The sequence below is a fragment of the Trichoplax adhaerens genome, genomic scaffold, assembly GCF_000150275.1.
Source record: "Trichoplax adhaerens TRIADscaffold_5 genomic scaffold, whole genome shotgun sequence".
In the NCBI taxonomy this organism is placed as follows: Eukaryota; Metazoa; Placozoa; class Uniplacotomia; order Trichoplacea; family Trichoplacidae; genus Trichoplax; species Trichoplax adhaerens.
The window spans coordinates 8,357,092-8,375,979 of NW_002060947.1; the positions used below are offsets into that span (position 1 = coordinate 8,357,092).

The window sequence follows — 18,888 nt, forward strand, 5'->3', positions numbered from 1 at the left end:
TAAAATTAAAATTATTATATAGTAATCTGATTACCCCATTGTGAAATTTTACAATGGAATTTACTTTAGCAGTTCTTGTACACTAGCTACGTAAAAGCTATCAAAAGTTGCAAACGTAAATATTACAATATACACAATAGTGTCGATCACCGATATGACTACTATAGTTTCAATCAAGTGCATGTTGTATTAAATGCATTATACAATCTGCATATCAGAGTCTAAAGTTCAATAGCTGACCCTTGTGCACCCAGAGCTTTAAAAACTGTACGCATTTATAACTTCGTATCACGCATAATGACAATCATCATACGAATATAACGTCCGTAATTAAGTGCGCAATAACACATTTAACGAGAAAACTGCCTATTTCCACCGGCAAAATTAGACCTATTAAAGACTTGAGATTTCTTTTCAGCTTTGTTAGATCTCTTAAAACCACTACCAAAGCTACTGTTACCTCCACGACGTTGAAACTTGTCCTTTTTACTACTAGAAATATCTATTTTAAATACCAGTTAAGTTAAAATTGTACGAAAACAAAACAAACACATTTTTAAACTATAAACATAGTAGACAGCAGTATATCAGATAAAAGGATACTAAGGTTTACACTGGGTGGACACGCAAAGCCAAACGCTCTCGCAATAGCTTGTAAATCCAAAGAGTTAACGTTGAAGATATTTTTATGTTGATGAGACGCATATGCCATTAAATACGATCGATAAGCATCCTTTGCAGATTTGTGAAGATAATAATTCTTTTCGATTAACTTCTCTAGCTGTGCATGAGAAAAAATAATAGATACCATAAACGATCTGATATAAATTGAAATAAACCATTTCGCAATATTTGTGTTTCAACCTATCACAAAAAATTAGCTACTACTTACCTGAGACTGGATGTTAACAACCTTGGTGGACGCAAATTCATATTCACTAAGAGGAACCTGAGTGGTGCATAGTAGAATTCGACGCATATTTTAGTTTTTGCTTCTAAGTTACGATGACAACACGATCTAGCAATAGTACCTTAGCATGCTTTAGATAACGCAAGAACGCCAATTCCTCTGGCATAAGGAAAAGTAATGCATGTCCCCTACTATTTTCTCCTCTGGCAGTTCGACCAACTCTGTGAATGTATTCCTAATAACAGCGTAAGATGATTACATTTGATGTGTTAATGTTATAATTATAAATACTTTCGCTCACTTTAGGATCGTCTGGAGGATCATATTGCACAATCCAATCAACTTCTGGTATATCAAGGCCTCGTGCAGCGACATCAGTACATAAAAGGATTCCTTCTTTTGCATTGCAAAAATCAAAAAATGTAGCAGTTCTCTTCTGTTGTTTTTGTCTACCCTGAAGGATATTTTAAAGAGTAATGCCTTAGTAGTATATATTGAACTGCTGTGCTCTATTATGCACTCTTGATTGCGCAAGAATTAAGTGAATTCTGGGGTATTATTTAGAACATACATGAATGTCCGTCACAGCCAAATCAACGTAATTTAATAATTCCGAGTGAAATTTAACGGAATTACATGAGGAAAAGAAAACCATAACCTTCTTGTTTCGATTTTTCTTAAGGAAAGTAAATAACAATAAAAATCTCCTGTCCGATGGACAAACAACGTAACCCTAATAAAGAAAAACAACAAAAAAGAGATTACTTCACGAATTGCATGTACTACTGAATCATGTAAATTAAATGCACTTGATCTCATTAAACTTACAATTACAAATTACAATAATTGAACTTACTTGTTCTAAGCCGTCTACAGTAGCAACATCTCGATCATCGTCAACACCAATATATAACGGGGACTTTTTTAGGGATATTCGTGCCAAGTCTTCAACATTTCTGGTTTGTGTTGCTGAAAACATTACAGTTTGCCTTCGACCTTAAAAGTAGCAAGAAAATAAATATGTATTTTACCGCAACAAATCTTCAACTAGTATAGCCGCACTAAAATAAATTAAAAGATGAAAATATAATATTCTAACTAGGTAATAATCGAACGATTTGCTTCATTTCATCTTCAAAACCGATTTGAAGAATTCTGTCGGCCTCATCAATTATCAAACACTGAAGATTTTTGCTTACGAAACCATTTGTATTCTAAAATTAATGACCACGATTAGGATCTGGCTACAGCATCTTAATATTGCACAGCTATGATTAAGAAATGACGTACCTGAAGATGATCTAATAATCTTCCAGGAGTAGCAATTAACAGATTAACACCTTTTTGTAGCTTTTCTGCCTCAGTCTTCCTATTGGCACCACCCATAATTAATCCAAATGTATACCGATGGTACTTTAGTAAATCACGAGCTACACCATATGTTTGCAATGACAATTCCCTTGTTGGTGAAATAATTATAATTCCTGTGCCTATCATGTGCAATTAAAATATTTGCTAGCTGAGTTGAAGGTAGCAACAACACAATAACCTGTGCCTGTTCATGTAGGAATGCACTAAAGCCAACACTAACCAGTTCTTGGCATAAAATTTAATTTATGTAAAAGTTCAACGGCAGGTATTAAGAATGCAAGAGTCTTGCCACTACCTGTCCTAGCTGCTCCTAGAACATCTCTAATTTCAATAAAATATGAATAATTAGTAAATGATACAAAAAGATAGCTGAGCAGTACAAAGAGAGCCATAATTTTTACTTTGAAGCGCTAGCAACAAACATTCAGTATACATCGACAGATATAATTATTTCCAGCATTTGTATAAATTATTGAGAGGTTACTACCTGCCCATCAAGAGATGCGGAATTGTCTTATGCTGAATTTGGGTCATATTAGTAAATGACATATCGCTTATGGCTTTTATAGTATTTTCCGATATATATGACTTTAAGGTACTAAACGAAGTATCGGTATTCCCAATGAGCTCTTCGATGTTGCTAGTAGCTTTAAAAACGAAAGGACAATTACAAAAGGTATCTAAAGCACAGGGTAATCCAGCTACTACGTACATAAATTAACTTACCGACTTCGCTTTCGTCTTCGTTAGGTTTACTGTCATCGAGTTTCTGTATTTTGGATTGGACACCTATAATATCAATAGTTATTTCGAGTTAAAATGCCTGGGCATTAGGCGTCAAATAGCTCAGCCGGGTTACATATTGCAATGTAATATTAATTAATAAATGAAAAAACCATGATTTACTGTACAAAAGTATATTAATTTCAGGGAAGTATGATTCTGAAATAGGACATCGAGCATAAATACTCGTATTACAGGTGTAGATTTACCATAAGTGATTGAAAGGTAATGTACAATTGTACATCATAGATCGTAAGTTAATATTAACGAGTATAACATCGACACATCTTACCACTTTCTTGATCCATATGAGTTGCTATCTTCTTTCTCTTTTTCTTTTTCGATGATTGTTGTTGCTCTGCAACCAACGCTGAAGAAAATATTGAGATACGCAATTTAGAAGCTTTTATTATGTATGATGAAGAAAATAAGGCAAATAACCCGTGCAATTTAAGGAATCAAAATTTTTAGTTTTTACAGACGACTTACCATTTGCATTAGTAAGTTTGCGTTTGCCATTATCTTGGGCTTCCTTTTGGTTAGTATCAGCCGGCAACACGTTATTTGATTTAGCTAACAGTAACACATCCATAATGAATGATTATTCACAAATAAAAATATTGTAAAGACTTGATCTAGCATATCTTATATAATACATAGTCTCATTATTTTTATATCTCTGTAATAATTACAATTATTCTACGATATAGATCGTGGTCATACAGACGATAAAAGTTGACTTGGAGTTATCGTAAGTGTAAGGAACAACTATAAAATCTATTCTCTATGTTTCCAATGAGGATGACATCAAGATATCCACATCAAACTGTCTGCCTATATAACGTATCTGCATATGTTAGGCGGCATCAAAAATTAAATTAATCAAGAGATGCCAATATGATTTTATTGTATACATATTTTCTAGTAGTCCATAACTAATCCAATCATCTGAGTGAGCGATTCCTAAAGTGATGACTGACTGTATGAGAAGAAATACGTGTATATTCCTATATCATAAACGGCTGTTACAATACACTGTACCATAGTACCAACTAAGATTAGGCAAGGTTTTCGTTGATGTTGTACAGACAGAAAGGTCGAGATTATTGCAAAAATAGTTCGTTCTTAGGTTCACACTTTCATCTTAGCTCTAACATCATGAAGGAATAATCTCCGAACTCTCAATAGTTTATTGTCAACAGTCGCTGATTCCCATGATACCGGTGTCTCACTAAATAAAATCAATACTGTTCATTTGTAGCTAAGGTTTATTTACACCACTACCTAAAAGACATGAAGGATTAAGTTGTTCAACTACAGGCTGTATTAACCAGTTACATAGTACTCAGCTGTGGTAAATCCACTAGTAAACCATTGCATCGATGTTGTAGCCAATGCTAATCTAGTAATTATACATTATCTTAAAAATACCTTCATCTTACTGTACTACAGCTATAATACGATAAAATAGTCGCCTAGACCTGTACCGATTCCTTCAATAGTGTACAATTCAAAACCCGAGCCATCCAATTATGTGCATTTCCAGCTTCCATTCAACTCTACTATCATGACTGTATCAAGACTGCAATGTCAATGATCGTCCGATACTACATTCTACAGTAGACACCTTTATTGGTAGTCAATCCTATACCATATTACTTTAAAATATCTTGATAATACTGCTGTTACAACACTATTGCCGTATGTAGCCATGGCTTCTTTAACACCCATGTCACAATGACATGAAATACAGTGAAATTATTGACCTCCAGACTTCATCTATTCTGCTATCCAGGCTATCATGTCCATAGCCGTCCACTACTGCATCACTTATTCATAGTAAACTATACGTTATGATATTTTCAAGCACCTTTATAAGACTACAGTGGTAAGGCTATTACTGTAGACAGCTAGTACTAGATGCTGACATGATTTCTGAACACCTCTATCAACATGATTTGGCCACTAAAAGCATTCCTTGAATTTCAGCTTGCATTCAACTCTATCATGGCTTCAATATCAATGGTGGTGTAATACTGCATGTATTCATTGAAAAGTAATAACAAGCCATTCAAAAACAACTGTACAATATTACAGTGCAACGATAACTGCTTTTGGCAATGAGTAGGTCAATATTTTCAAGGGTAACTAACTATATTGAAATATTCAATGAGAGAAGATCTACCGCAGCAGTCCCTTTGCAACTTGTGCAAAGACTACACCACCGTACACCTGCAAGCACGTGAATAGAAAGATTTACCGGCAGAATCGTCGGAAGTCATTTGCTTCTTTTTCAGAGCTTTCTGCGCTTTCTTCTTTAGCTTTTTTTCAGTATCCATAGATGGTCGTCCAAGCTAGAACCAATTAATCAAGAAGGAAAGGAAGGCAAAAGTTGCAATAACTCACTGGCTCAATGGCGACAGTGGAAAATTTCAATGAACACGTTGAGGCGTTCCACGAATAGTTATCAGTCTCCTACTGTATGACCATGCCAACGGGTGACAGTCGAGCTGAGTTGACCACTGCGCAGTCGGTGACAGGTGAATGTACTATGAATTCAACCTACACTAGCGTTTGAGTTACACCAGAGTTGACTGCATCAGAACTGAACAATGTACAGTACGTAGACAGTCGAGCTGAGCTGATCACTGCGCACAGTGCGCAGTCGGTGACAGGTGAATGTACTATGAATTCAACCTACACTAGCGTTTGAGTTGCACCAGAGTTGACTGCATCAGAATTGAACAATGTACAGTACGTACTGTAGACAGTCGAGCTGAGCTGACCACTACGCAGTCAGTGACTGGTGAATGAATGTACTATGAATTCAACCTACACTAGCGTTTGAGTTGCACCAGAGTTGACTGCATCAGAATTGAACAATGTACAGTACGTACTGTAGACAGTCGAGCTGAGCTGACCACTGCGCAGTCAGTGACAGGTGAATGTACTATGAATTCAACCTACACTAGCGTTTGAGTTGCACAAGAGTTGACTGCATCAGAATTGAAACAATGTTCAGTACAGTACCTAGACAGTCGAACTGAGCTGACCACTGCGCAAGTGCGCAGTCGGTGACAGGTGAATGTTTGTTGTCGTACTGTACAGTACTATAAATTCAACCTACAGTACACTAGGGTTTGAGTTGCATGAGAGTTGACTGCATCAGAATTGAATCATGTACACTTGTACAGTACGTAGACAGTCGAGCTGAGCTGACCACTGCGCAGTCGGTGACAAGTGAATGTACTGTACACTAGTGTACAGTACTATGAATTCAACCTACAGTACAGTACACTAGGGTTGGAGTTGCACCAGAGTTGACTGCATCGGAATTGTACTGTACAATGTACAGTACAGTACAGTGCGACACAGTGCAAAGTACAGTACTGTACTGTACTGTACATTGTACAGTACAATCCTTCGGACATCGTTACAGTGCACAGTACAAACAATATAATACTAAGTACTGTAATAAATTGTGTGCGAAATTTGTCATGTTGACACTGCAGTATAGTAAACATTCACTCGATGGAGATCCTCTATAGAAGAAAAGCTCCATATGGATACGGTAATATGCAAAATAAACGTCACCATTGAACCGCATCTCCTTTAATGGGTTAAATAGCCCCATATCATACGTATCCTTAGGAAATGGTGTTGATAAACGTTTCCCATTTTTAATCCAATCAATTTGAATATTCGTCTCTTTATTTTCTATACAGACTCATACTATCATATTATGACGTAGACATCTAGTAGAGTTTGACAAACAAGTTTCCATGTTTATCCCAATCATTATAATTTTATTGTTTCATTATTATTTGTCATCGCATTAAGTTGTCGATGTAAAATAAAAACTGTCATAATTAAATACAAAACGGAATGATGATGATGATAATATGGGACCAATTTATTGCTATAAATTGGTTATCGCTTCGATTTTCGCCGTTTTAGCATTGAATCTCTTAGTGCCAACTGTTTATAGAAATAAAAAGGATAGAAAAGAAGCATTCAAGATAAATGCTATCAATGTCGACGAAATCATATCTCAATCCATACTAAGACCAATATTCAATTATTCTAAATCAGATAGCAAGATCATTCCTACCTGCTTTTGACGAAAAGATCGTTTAATCTTTCTCTGTACTCCTTTTGCTTGTCGAACCATCATAAACGATTTACCTTTACGTTTTTCCTTTTATTCCAATAAAATGAATAGGATTAGAGAGCAACTATTTGTTAGCATAATCACTCGAAGTCAAGCTACCTTATGGGATGTGCTAGCAAATTCGTTCATACGATATTTCTCATTTGTAAATTTGCCGCGTCCTTCTCGACCTTCTTTAACTGTCGCAAGACGTGATTCTCTGTCATGTCTTGCTTTCTTATGAATAATTTCAATGTCATCTTGAGAAATGATCGGCTTACTGTTGTAAATAAATTCAACCACTCATTATTTCTTTCCAGAAAGTTGAGTATTTTAGATATAATCGCAAAAGCAATTAACCTCAATTCCTTTTCCATTTCATTATCGACCATAGTTTCAAGATGCTTCCTTTTCATTTTACCACCAGTTCTCATATCTAATTCTCGTAGTACTTTCTCTGTTCTAATTTTATCAAATTCTTCTGGTGTTAAGAACTATTGAAAATTGAAAGTGCAATTTTTGCATCATTTCATGATTAACAGGTATTCTTCCTATTCAAAAATACTAATCACGTACCCGACTAGAACTTATATCCTCGGCTTGATGTGTTTTCGATTGCGATAATGCTACCCTTGCTTTGACACTCTGAGAAGGAGTCAATATCAATTAGCAAAAGGACTATCATTATTGATAGTAACGTTTAAAGAACAGTAATTTTAAATTAGTGTCCAAGATATACAGGCCTGCAGTGCATGAAAGTTAAATATTTTACCTGAGAATTACTACGGTCGCTATCTGTCGACATTGTCCGTCTTGCTTTCTCTGCCCTTTTATCTGTTTTACGTTCTGCAGGTATTTCCTCACTACTTGATGCATCATCGTCTTCACCTTCTGAGTTCAATGATATTGCATCATCATCTGATGTACCTTCATCGGAATCTACTCATAAGTCAATTTAACATTAGGTAACAGAAAGATTTATTTATAGACGATGTAGTTGCTTCTTTAACACTAAACCTAGCATACCATATGCAATTGCAGAATCTATTTCCTCTTCTCCATCCACATTTTCTGAAACTTCAAGGAACTGATGAAAAGATATAAACGAATAGAATGATATGATAAACTATAATCAATTGAAAGATTTTAATTTATCACCAGCAACAATTTTAAAAATATACTATAAAGTATAGTATAATTACATTACCTCAGTTCCTGGTACATGACCAGCAGCTTTGACTTCACTGAAAGCTAACGGTCCAACTTCTTTCGATAATTCCATCGGCTTACCCTGTCGTAGTAATTAGTAACATAGACTGCAATTACTCTTCAAGAAGGTTAAAATCGTCAGATGAAAATCGTAAACTTACTCTGTCCTTTTTACGCAAAAGACTTGGGTTTATATAGCGATATAACTGAATGAGCGACCTAGCCGCCATCAAAACACCTATAAATGAAAACAAAAGTTATATCGCAAGAAGTTACTTAAAGTAAGAAAATTCGCAACAAACTTTTGTTCTTAGAGGATTTGTATTGCGTGAGATCCTGTAGCAGCTCCTCTGTCATTACGTTCGGACATTTAGCACACATTTCTCTAACCGCGTTAAGGCTAAAAATCACAGCATAATTATTAATCCAATACGAAGTCAATTGTTATAGAAATTAATTTCTTAAGGCAAACTACACTGCTTAAACAAACCCAACAGCCATAACTTCACTAGAGTTTCTCTCAGTAACAAAATTATTTACAATCGTTCTCAAGACCGGCTCTAGAGTCTAACACAAACAGTGAATTAATATTGCTACAGCACCTTCCTTATATTCACAAATCAACAATAAATTAAATTTACCTCAGGAGGGATAAGGTCATGACTTGACCGAGCGACAAAAGTTAAAAACTTTGTAACTTCTATTAATGAGAAAAATTTCAACAGTAACTATTACAGTAATCATTCGAGAATTTATTAAAAGAAAAAAAAATAAAAGTATAGCAGACCTTGTTGATGCGGTTGTAAATATCTTTGGAGGTATGGATAAAAGTTGAATAGAAACAGCTACAGTAATATTTATAATTTAGATCCCGAAGTTATCTCATTTCCTGATTTATATATACACGTAATTAAAAGTGTAACCATACCTGATGTAAACCAACTAGTCGACTAATTAAATCTGCTATCATGATTCGAATTTCAAATTTGTCACCAGCTTTTTCAAGTTCTTTGTATAATTTTTCAGCAAAGGCTACATAAATCGAAGATACCTTTAGTAAAAGCACTTCTTAAAACATCTGCTTTTGATTATTCAAAACTTTGAAATAGATGGTAGTCGTTTGAATACTACTTACCTTGAGGGTCGTTAATGAGATACAACGCAGAAAAACTCGAACTTTTAGCAGAACGCTTCTTTTTGTGTTTCTAATCATTGATATCACCAGTATTTAATGAAAAAGACGACTAAAATGGTAAATACAGTGATCTAAGAGCGTCAAGTTACGTTATAACGTCCATACCTTTAAGGCAGCTAGAGCCTTTTCTAAAGTTTTCTTTTTCTTTTTAGTTTTTTTCGATACATTATGAGATACAAGCAATCCTTTCATCTTCGTTGGGTCTTTCTGTACAACAGTAACGTAAAGAATTTTGACGTTCTCCTAAGTAATGGTCATAAGAAATTCGCAAATACAAATTACAAATGCTTACTGCGTCATCACTATCGTCACTGTCAGATCCGTCTTCAATATCATCCGTACCGAGAAAAAATTTTACTGCGATAACTCGAGCCTACATGTAAGTATTTTGAATAAAAGAAATAGTTAACGAAGACTCTATTTTTTTATTATTCAAATTATTAGTATGATTAACTTAAAAGATCAATTACTAAACAATAAAATTAGCATTGTCGGTTATTGTTAAAATTCTGTGCCGACCTTCGCGACGTTAGAAAAACATGCCAAAACGATAGCATTAACGGTCTTACTGTCATTCCTAAAATTTGAAAAAGATTTATAGGTTGTAATATAACAGTTACTAAAACAAATTACTAGAAATATTGTAGATGTACTTCTAAAGACTTGACAAAGCTGTATACAAAGAAATAATTAGGACTCAATCACGACGAGAGGCTTACCATATACTTTTCTTATACAATTCTATCATAACTTCCTGTAAAATAAGTGTGTGTGTAAAATCAATCAATGACATTCAATAATCGTTTCAACTCTACATAACGGTATACGGAAAATATACCAACTGTTGCGCTTTTATTTTATAAACTACACTTTTCTCCTATTTGCTACACTACTTTATACTGCACATAGGCAAGAAAAAATAATATCAATCACTTCATACCACAGAATATCGGGTTGCTAAAGCATCACCATCGCAAAGTACTTTATACATAAATCCTTGCAAAGCCTGCAAACAAAATATATACAATCAGGCATTGCACTAATATGAATCATATCCACATTTCGCAAAATTTGCAGATTTGAAATTACTGAATAGATAACAGGTATGTCTACAAACCTTATTAACTTTATTATTTTTGTGCTTCAAATTGATATTACTTATATCAGCTACAATGTGATTGTATAGTGTCTTGATAAAAAGGTGAATTAAAAGTTTATGAGCAACAGTCAAGCTTCACTGGATTTAGACCAAGTTTTAAAGTATCAGTTATTACGCTAGAGAAATCAAAGATATATATATTGCTAAGAAATTTGTCTTACCTTCCTAAGTAGCTTATCTTTACAGCGAAATAATTCAAAGAATAACTCTAATAAACTAGAATAGTAAACAAGCAATTTAATTGAATGACTATTAATTGTAATTAAAATAGATTTTAAGATCTCGTAGATTGATGATATGGAGCTATTAAGAAATCAGAACCATTCCATTACGAATATTGAATTGTCGATTATACCTAGTAGGAGATAGTAGATTCTTGTTTCGGATTAAAATTAATGCCCTGCATATGGCCTGCAACATAAAAGCATAATTAATATTATGGATGCTGAAAGCTTTATTTTACTCCATTTTGATAGCATCACTAACCAATCTCAAGTCAGTATCCAATACGTCTTGATATTGCCGAATTAGATCGATTAACTCTTGCGGAAATGTATCTAAGTCTTCTGGATAGCAATGAGCGACCTGAAAATGATTGGTTAAAGGTTTCTAAATTCTATTCTAATACGTTTGCACTAAAATATTAATGCTATACAACACCTTTCGAAATCTTTACTGATTTATATTGCAATGGAAAAGATCGACAAAAAATAATCATTACGCTGTAAGAAAGTTGATCCTCTACGCAATATATTGCAGAACGTACCTGGCTGATGAACATGATTAATTCTATCATAGTTTTCGATGGTTGGGATGGCTGCAATTGAAATATCTTCAGATTGGATTGATAGTAGCGATATTGCTGTGTAAACTTGAATCGTCATATCGTGGCAAAAATGAGAAAAATTTAATGATTTAAGATGTGCTTGTAGAATTGAAATGGACGGTATAGAATATTTACAAGGTTACAATCATAACTATACAACTTGACCACATGCTATTGCCACTAGATTGAATAAAATAACTAACTTCCCAGTTCAAGGCTACACAGAGGAAATTTTAATCTATAGTAATAATGTGCAGTTCTGAGTTTGAACGAAACGCAATAGTTGTCTAACTAGCAGTCATCAACTCATAAAGTGACTGCGATACTCTTTCGCGTTGGTAATATTCGATTTTGTAAAGCTAACAATTATTCATAGGTTATTGCAGCTAGAACACCTACGAAAGAAGCAGATTCAATTTTAGCTATAAAATTGACAGAAAATACATAAGATAGTAAAGTGTTTACAAATTAATATACTGCATAGGCTGCATAAAACATGCAATAGAAGAGTCGTAGATTCATTTAACTAGCTAGGGAAGAATTTCTGTCACAACCTGAGGTTTCTGCTTTGTTCATTTCATGAGCTGCCGGTTGTATAGATGTTATGCAAAATTACAAGTACAAACATTAACACGAAAAGTATTTGTATTTACTGCAAGCGTAAGTGAAGGTAAAGTGACTTTCATTTGTGCTCACTGCTGTGATCTCCCAATAACCTGTACGGTTGTAGATCAATCAACCTTAATTGATACTGAAATGATCAGCAAATGCCTTGCATCATGTAAAATTGCATGGTTGTCAGCTGACATCAATCAATGGCGGTTATCAAGATTTACAATGACCTCCATGATTGTTTGATTAGCTTAGCACATTGTAATTTATAGTTGAATTGGTGCACGGTAGTTGTATGGCCAGTTGAAGTCATTATAATTTCTATTTAAATTAATCTAGGGCAGCTGCATTTGATTTAGTGCAACTTGTAACGAATTATGGGCCATCCATAACTGTAATCCGAGTTCGGGCATTATCTCGAAGCGAATATTACTACAAGCTATGCGTAAGGTGTATAGGTGGATAAAAATGATAAGAGCTTCTCTCCATTTCATAAAATACCATTAAGAGAAATAGCCTACTGTACTACGCAGGGATAATTTTGCATTCGTATTTGAAGTAAATTGAGTTACTGAAACTGACAAGGCGCTTTCATATCCACCCAAATTCCAAACATAATTAGTTGCAATTTATTGCAAGCGATATTGGTACTGAAAGTAGATTCAACGATAGTCCTTTTGCATCAATCGGTGATCATTGCTGAGAATTTTAATCATCTTTATGATCAATCTAGTACAATCTAAGCTGTGATTTGCAACGTTACATTGCATTGCTAAAGGCATGGGCAATTCGCCATGGACGGCATCCAATGTGAAGATTTTCAACACATGATGAGAGATTATCCCATTCAACTATTGCTAGGTGGTCGCTTACCTCATCACGATAGGAGCCAGGATCTCTTTTAATATAATTCTGAAGTTGTAATAACGTTAAATTCTCCTGGGTTTTATTTCGTCGACCCATTTTCGATTTGCAATGTCAATTTGATGAGCAAATTTTCCTGCTGGAGATGGTCGACAATGAATGATCACTCGGGCGAAAATGTGTCCTAGAAACCTCCGCCAGGACAAGTATCGGACTCTATACGGACAGACATTTGACCATCTCAAGACACGGTAAAGCTTGAGTCGACAATTTATATCCAATCAAGTTCCATACAGGAGCAAGCAAGCAAAGGTTTTAACTTGAGTTTACGCGACACGTGCCAAAACGTATGACAAATGCTAGTACCCAGAATCAACCATGCTACTGGCAAGTGTAGTATGATAGCCTAAATACGTAATAATACTCGCATCACATGAGTTTGGTCCTGTGGTGTAATGGTTAGCACCTGAGACTCTGAATCTCAAGATCCGAGTTCGAATCTCGGCAGGACCTGATGTTCCTTTTTTTTTTTTTATTCCTTCCAACAGGAATGATGCGAGAACTATTCCAATCGATAGATTGGTGATCGATAATGGCTTAATTCTAAAAGTCTATTTGAATATTGATGACAAGAATAGATAGAGGATATGCATATTGGAATCCATGATACATGTCAATCTCGACAAGACCTGATATTCCTTTTATTATATTTTTTTCACGATGGAAATGATACTAGAATGGCGACTATTCCTGTTGATGGATTAACGATCGATAATGGCCTATTTGAAAGCTATTTGAAATAGTCGCGACAAGAATAAAAAAAATCGCATAGACGATGCATAATGGCATAGCTCAATCCATGATACATGCGGATCTTGGCAGGACCTGATGTTCCTTTTTTATATTCTTTTTTAAGGAAATGACACTACAGTGGTGACTATTCCTGTTGATAGATTGACGATCGATAACGGCCTATTGAAGTCTATTTTAAATATTCATGACAAGAACAGAAAATTATTAAAGTCTATTTGAACATTTATAATAACAGTAGAAAAATTGCATAGATGATACACATTAGAATCCATGATACATGTGAATCTTGGCAGGACTTGCAGCTCCTTTTTTATATTTTTTTCCTGGAATGAAATAATACTAGAATGGTGGCTATTCTTGTTGATAGATTAAAGATCGATAATGACCTATTGAAGTCTATTTTAAATATTTATAACAAGAACAAAAAAATTGTATAAAATATGCATTGCAGTATATGGATTATTAATCCTATCACTGACTCTATTAAGACATACAGCTCTACTCTACATTATATTACTGTATTGCCTAACACAAATTGCTTTAATTAGCTGAAATCATCATATGCATATTTGAATGTATGATACACGCGAATTTCGCCTGGACCTGATGTTCTATTTTTCATTTTTCCATGAAGAAATAGCATGAGAACTATGACTCTTCCAGTTGATTGATTAACGATCGATATCGGCCTATTGAATATTGAAGTCTACTTAAATATTCATGACAAGAATAGAAAAATCGCATAGATGATGCATATTTGAGTCCATAATACGCGTGAATGTGATAATGAATACCAAGGATATCCGTTATGATCATAATGGCCCGTCATTATTCATAGAAATTGTTATAAGCAACAAGATACTCGATGATATCATAGATTAATTTTTTGACTGTAAGGATTATCTACTGTGATGCATGTTAAAATAAATTATGGTTTGCTTCGGAAGAACTTATACAAAACAGTTTAACAAGGTGTTATAAAGTGTAATCAAATAATAAAAAATAAGAACTACAGTTTCTTGCAAGCTACAATTTATTTATCATAAATTTGGCTCGTCTTATAACTTCTAAAGACTATCTAGACGTAATCAGACTACGTAAATTATCACAATAAAATTGATCATTGATATACAATTACTTACAGAATGATTTACAATTTTAATCTTGAACTAATTTGAGGCTGCTTTACATGTGATTATTCATAGACATCTTATCTGGGAATTATTATTAATTAAGGTTAATTAATGATCTTATCTATGATGTATTTTAGATTTGTATATAGATAATTGCAAAATTTGATAGAGCTATCTAAGTGATGATAAGAAATTGATGTATACGTTGAAAATTAGTGTGTTTCCTTCAATAAAATTGTGCTTTGACTTAGAATAAACTTATCGATAAGATTGCGAAATTCTGGTAAGCGTCTAGTGACTGGAGAAGAGCTAACTTATGTAATGAAGTGAAGATAAACAAAATCTGGAAGTCTTGTACTAATTTTAAAATACTTTCTGTTTCTCTTAGTTATTTTGAAATAAAAAATATTAAACATCAAGATATTTCGATAATAAATCGTTAGTTGCTTTTATTAATTCCATTTTTATTAGCCAAATACGTGACCTACTATGAAAGAGCAAATTTGCAATGATTACAAACTTACAGTCGGAAGATCAGTCTAATATTATAATTTAATAAATGATCGTTGTAGAGCAATTAATTTAAAATAGAATGGCTGCTATTGTAGATTCGATTTTCCTCATCCGATATAACAATATTAAGAATATTGTAGAAAATTGTATAGTTTAGCATAATCATCATCAATATTATTGAGATCACATTGTCATGACTTGATTACTACTGATTCATAAAGACATTAATTATTTAAATAGTTACATCTAGTGAGTCATAAACAGATTATAAATAAGGATCATAATCGAATTTACACATCAACGTGCAAGTTAGTGTGAAAAAATGTTATCTATGAGCTTAAAACAGAAATAATCAATTAAGTGATATCAAGATATTTATTAAATTGTATTTAGCTATCAGTTGTCCATTATACATTATAAGAGGTATAGAAACACAATAAAATGAAATTAAATGATTATTAACGAATAGATATTCATCATTGAATGTAAAATGTTCAACGTTTTGTTGTAGCCTATTAAATTCTATGAATTGAATAAGCCGCTTGCTATAAGTTTCATCGAAAAAAGGAAAAAATCTATCTTTTTTTAATTAGCATATGGTTTGCAAAGATAAATTGTACTGCATATATTTAATCATGCATTGTGCAATTTTACTTGTAATTACTTCTATCCAGCAAATATACGAAATATTAATTAGTTCCAGAGGACATCTGCATTAAAGTAAATAGATGAAACATGAATACATTTTGTCATAGAAATATATGCATCCATTATTTAATTGAAATAATATGGACAAATTGACCATGACTGAATATAATGTATAGCTCTCATCGCGTTAATCATGCCAATTTTGATAGATAGCCAACTATCTCATTAGATAGGCAAACAGTAAAGATGCATTTACATTTGGTGATATAACACCGATAAAAGGCAGAAGAGCTGAAGAGTATTAAAATATAAGTAGTCCATAATAACATATTTTAGAGACTACGAAGAGTTTTCTCTCGGAATAGTTTCTGTTGGATACTGAATAATGACCAGCAAGCGATCCGTAGTAGAATTAATCTCACTATCAGATAAATTTTTATATATCAGACAAAATATTTTTGTCTGCTCTACCTCGTACATCAACCTTATTCCTCAGATTAACAAAATATATTCAACTATGATTGGATAGTCATATAGCAGTTAAGGAATAGCGATGACTTTCCCAATTTGTCTGATTTGCGTTTTAAAATGTATCTAATCAGGTAATCTCCGATTGTCCAACTGATGTATTTCAAAATCCCATTCATGCTTCTAACATGATATTCAATCTATCGATTCCAAGGTAATTTCATCATGTTTCATCCCATCTCCATGTGATCGCAAAACTATCCAGTACTTATGATTTGTCTAATGTCTTTCTTAGTCGAAAATTTCACCATGATATAATTATTTCTGTACAGTAGTTAGTATTGATAATTGAAAGAGAAAATTTAAATAACTGGCAATACTATTCTTGAAGGTAGTCGACTATGTCGTAGCCAATCGACAACCATTCGGTACTTGTAATAGCTCAAACCATGAATTAGAACTTGTCTTTTCTCCCTCAAACCGGTAAGATTTTCACTATCACTACATTCATCGTCTTGTTCTTCCGTCGTATTATTTTTAAGTGATTCTCGTTTTTGATATCGTGCTTTCACCCTTTTACGTACTGCCATTAAATCGATACTACTTTCAGTATAGGAACGTTGTCGATTCCATGATTTCTCGCCAGCTTTTCGATTACTAGATGATCTCTCACTAATATTGGGTAGTCCAATAGACTGGCCTTTACAATCTGATGATTGCTGTATTAATTTCGTGCCAAAAGTGACACTTTTTTCAGATGATGATTGTATGGAAGTTTTTTTCTGCCTTGCTTTTATTTGTCCACGATCAAAATTTGAGACAGATTCGCTACGATTTGGTGATCGTTCTGGTTTCTCTTGCGATCGTTCGGGATTAGATGCGTCCATCTTTGGAGAGTACTTGGTAAAAGTGGATAAATACTAATTTTGGCTGCACCTATAAATAGTAGATGGGAATAAAATTACCAACGTAAATCTAATGATTAATTTATGGCATAGTTAATATCATTAACGTGGTCGATAAAAGTTTCTTATGGCAAAAATAGCAACCATGAAATGATTCATTATAGTTAATGTCGAATGATGCAAAGTAAGAATAATGTGAATAGGAAATAATAGAATCGCTCTACCCACTTATTATGCTTGACTAGCGATCATTAGCAACCATGGGAAAAGATGAACTTTAGCTGATGTTTTATCGAATGATAAAAAATAAAAATAGTAAATTCAGGAGATATAGAAAGGATAGAATTTCACCATTCAGTCGATAGGTTTAATCATCAAGATTATTATTAGCCATAGGGCGCCAATTAATTTAAGCTTATCATTTAGAATTAATATTGGAATTTAAGAGTTTCAATTTGCCCATATTTACTCTCTAAACTATAAAATGATAAATTATTGACAATTTTCTGCCTGTCTATGCAATCGATCATTAAACTTAAATGAAGAGAATGACGTAAAATAACATAATCCACTACCCACGCTTCATAGATCACCAAACAACAGCGAGAATAATTTTAACCTTTTTACACTAAAAGAAACAATTGGGGGTTCCTATACTTTCTTATTTTTAACAGCATTAGTGATATAAAAGACAATAAACAGGGATGATGTCAAGTCAAAAAATGGCTGATTTAACATTCTGGAGATACTTCCAAGAACAAGCCCAATTGTGAAGAAGCAGATTGGCTACGGGAGTGAATAAATGTCGATTGCACACTGGTATACACGTAAAAATTAAAATTTCAAAAGCAAAATTTCTGTAATCGTAAATATCATTCAATTCGCCAATAACAAGAAAATTGAATTGAATAGAAAGATTTCCAAAAATAGAATTAAAACTATCGAGAAATAGGTAGATTTAGCTTACTGGATATGAAGCAATTGAAATAAAACGGGAACCACATCCCTAACAATATTTCACGTTTGCCTTCCTACGCAGACTTGGATAAATCTTATTACCGGCTAAGTTAATGTATAATAGTAGCTAATAAAATAATTTTAGAGCTAAAAATAAATTAACGTTATTAGTTTACAGCAACTAGTGAAGGGAGTAGCTCGCTTTGAAGATGGAAGGAAAATCCTATCCAAGTTATATATCGGCTTATATAAACTATGTCTTCTGTACAGGCTATGCTATAAACAGGAGACTATCAATCGCTCATTTCAATTTAGTTTTCGGTACACGATGGAAAGAAAAATGTGAATAGAGTTTAAATCAATTTAAGATAT

The 18,888-nt window shown here is 33.6% G+C and overlaps 3 protein-coding genes across 3 annotated transcripts; all 3 read right to left on the minus strand.

Moving 5' to 3' along the window:
• Positions 1-350: 350 nt before the first annotated feature.
• TRIADDRAFT_56998 (uncharacterized protein) lies at positions 351-3,656 on the minus strand (the record flags this gene model as incomplete). The annotated part of the gene is made up of 14 exons (XM_002113097.1): positions 351-460; positions 516-561; positions 893-949; positions 1,032-1,145; positions 1,212-1,364; positions 1,482-1,643; positions 1,767-1,906; positions 2,010-2,124; positions 2,201-2,400; positions 2,502-2,602; positions 2,769-2,928; positions 3,008-3,070; positions 3,357-3,434; positions 3,554-3,656. The coding sequence occupies 14 exons, from the start codon at positions 3,654-3,656 to the stop codon at positions 351-353; spliced, it is 1,602 nt and encodes a 533-aa protein (XP_002113133.1).
• A 3,338-nt stretch (positions 3,657-6,994) lies between these two features.
• On the minus strand, positions 6,995-13,178 carry TRIADDRAFT_25889 (uncharacterized protein; the record flags this gene model as incomplete). The annotated part of the gene is given in 25 exon segments (XM_002113098.1): positions 6,995-7,042; positions 7,176-7,262; positions 7,335-7,494; positions 7,575-7,692; positions 8,001-8,156; positions 8,241-8,301; positions 8,422-8,505; positions 8,585-8,661; positions 8,726-8,823; positions 8,914-8,990; positions 9,065-9,123; positions 9,211-9,268; positions 9,352-9,455; positions 9,559-9,628; positions 9,724-9,821; positions 9,835-9,991; positions 10,138-10,195; positions 10,338-10,372; positions 10,559-10,624; positions 10,736-10,807; positions 10,939-10,993; positions 11,133-11,188; positions 11,264-11,362; positions 11,544-11,648; positions 13,089-13,178. The coding sequence occupies 25 exon segments, from the start codon at positions 13,176-13,178 to the stop codon at positions 6,995-6,997; spliced, it is 2,148 nt and encodes a 715-aa protein (XP_002113134.1).
• Positions 13,179-17,016: 3,838 nt separating this feature from the next.
• On the minus strand, positions 17,017-17,541 carry TRIADDRAFT_57000 (uncharacterized protein; the record flags this gene model as incomplete). The annotated part of the gene is made up of 1 exon (XM_002113099.1): positions 17,017-17,541. The coding sequence occupies one exon, from the start codon at positions 17,539-17,541 to the stop codon at positions 17,017-17,019; it is 525 nt and encodes a 174-aa protein (XP_002113135.1).
• Positions 17,542-18,888: the final 1,347 nt, after the last annotated feature.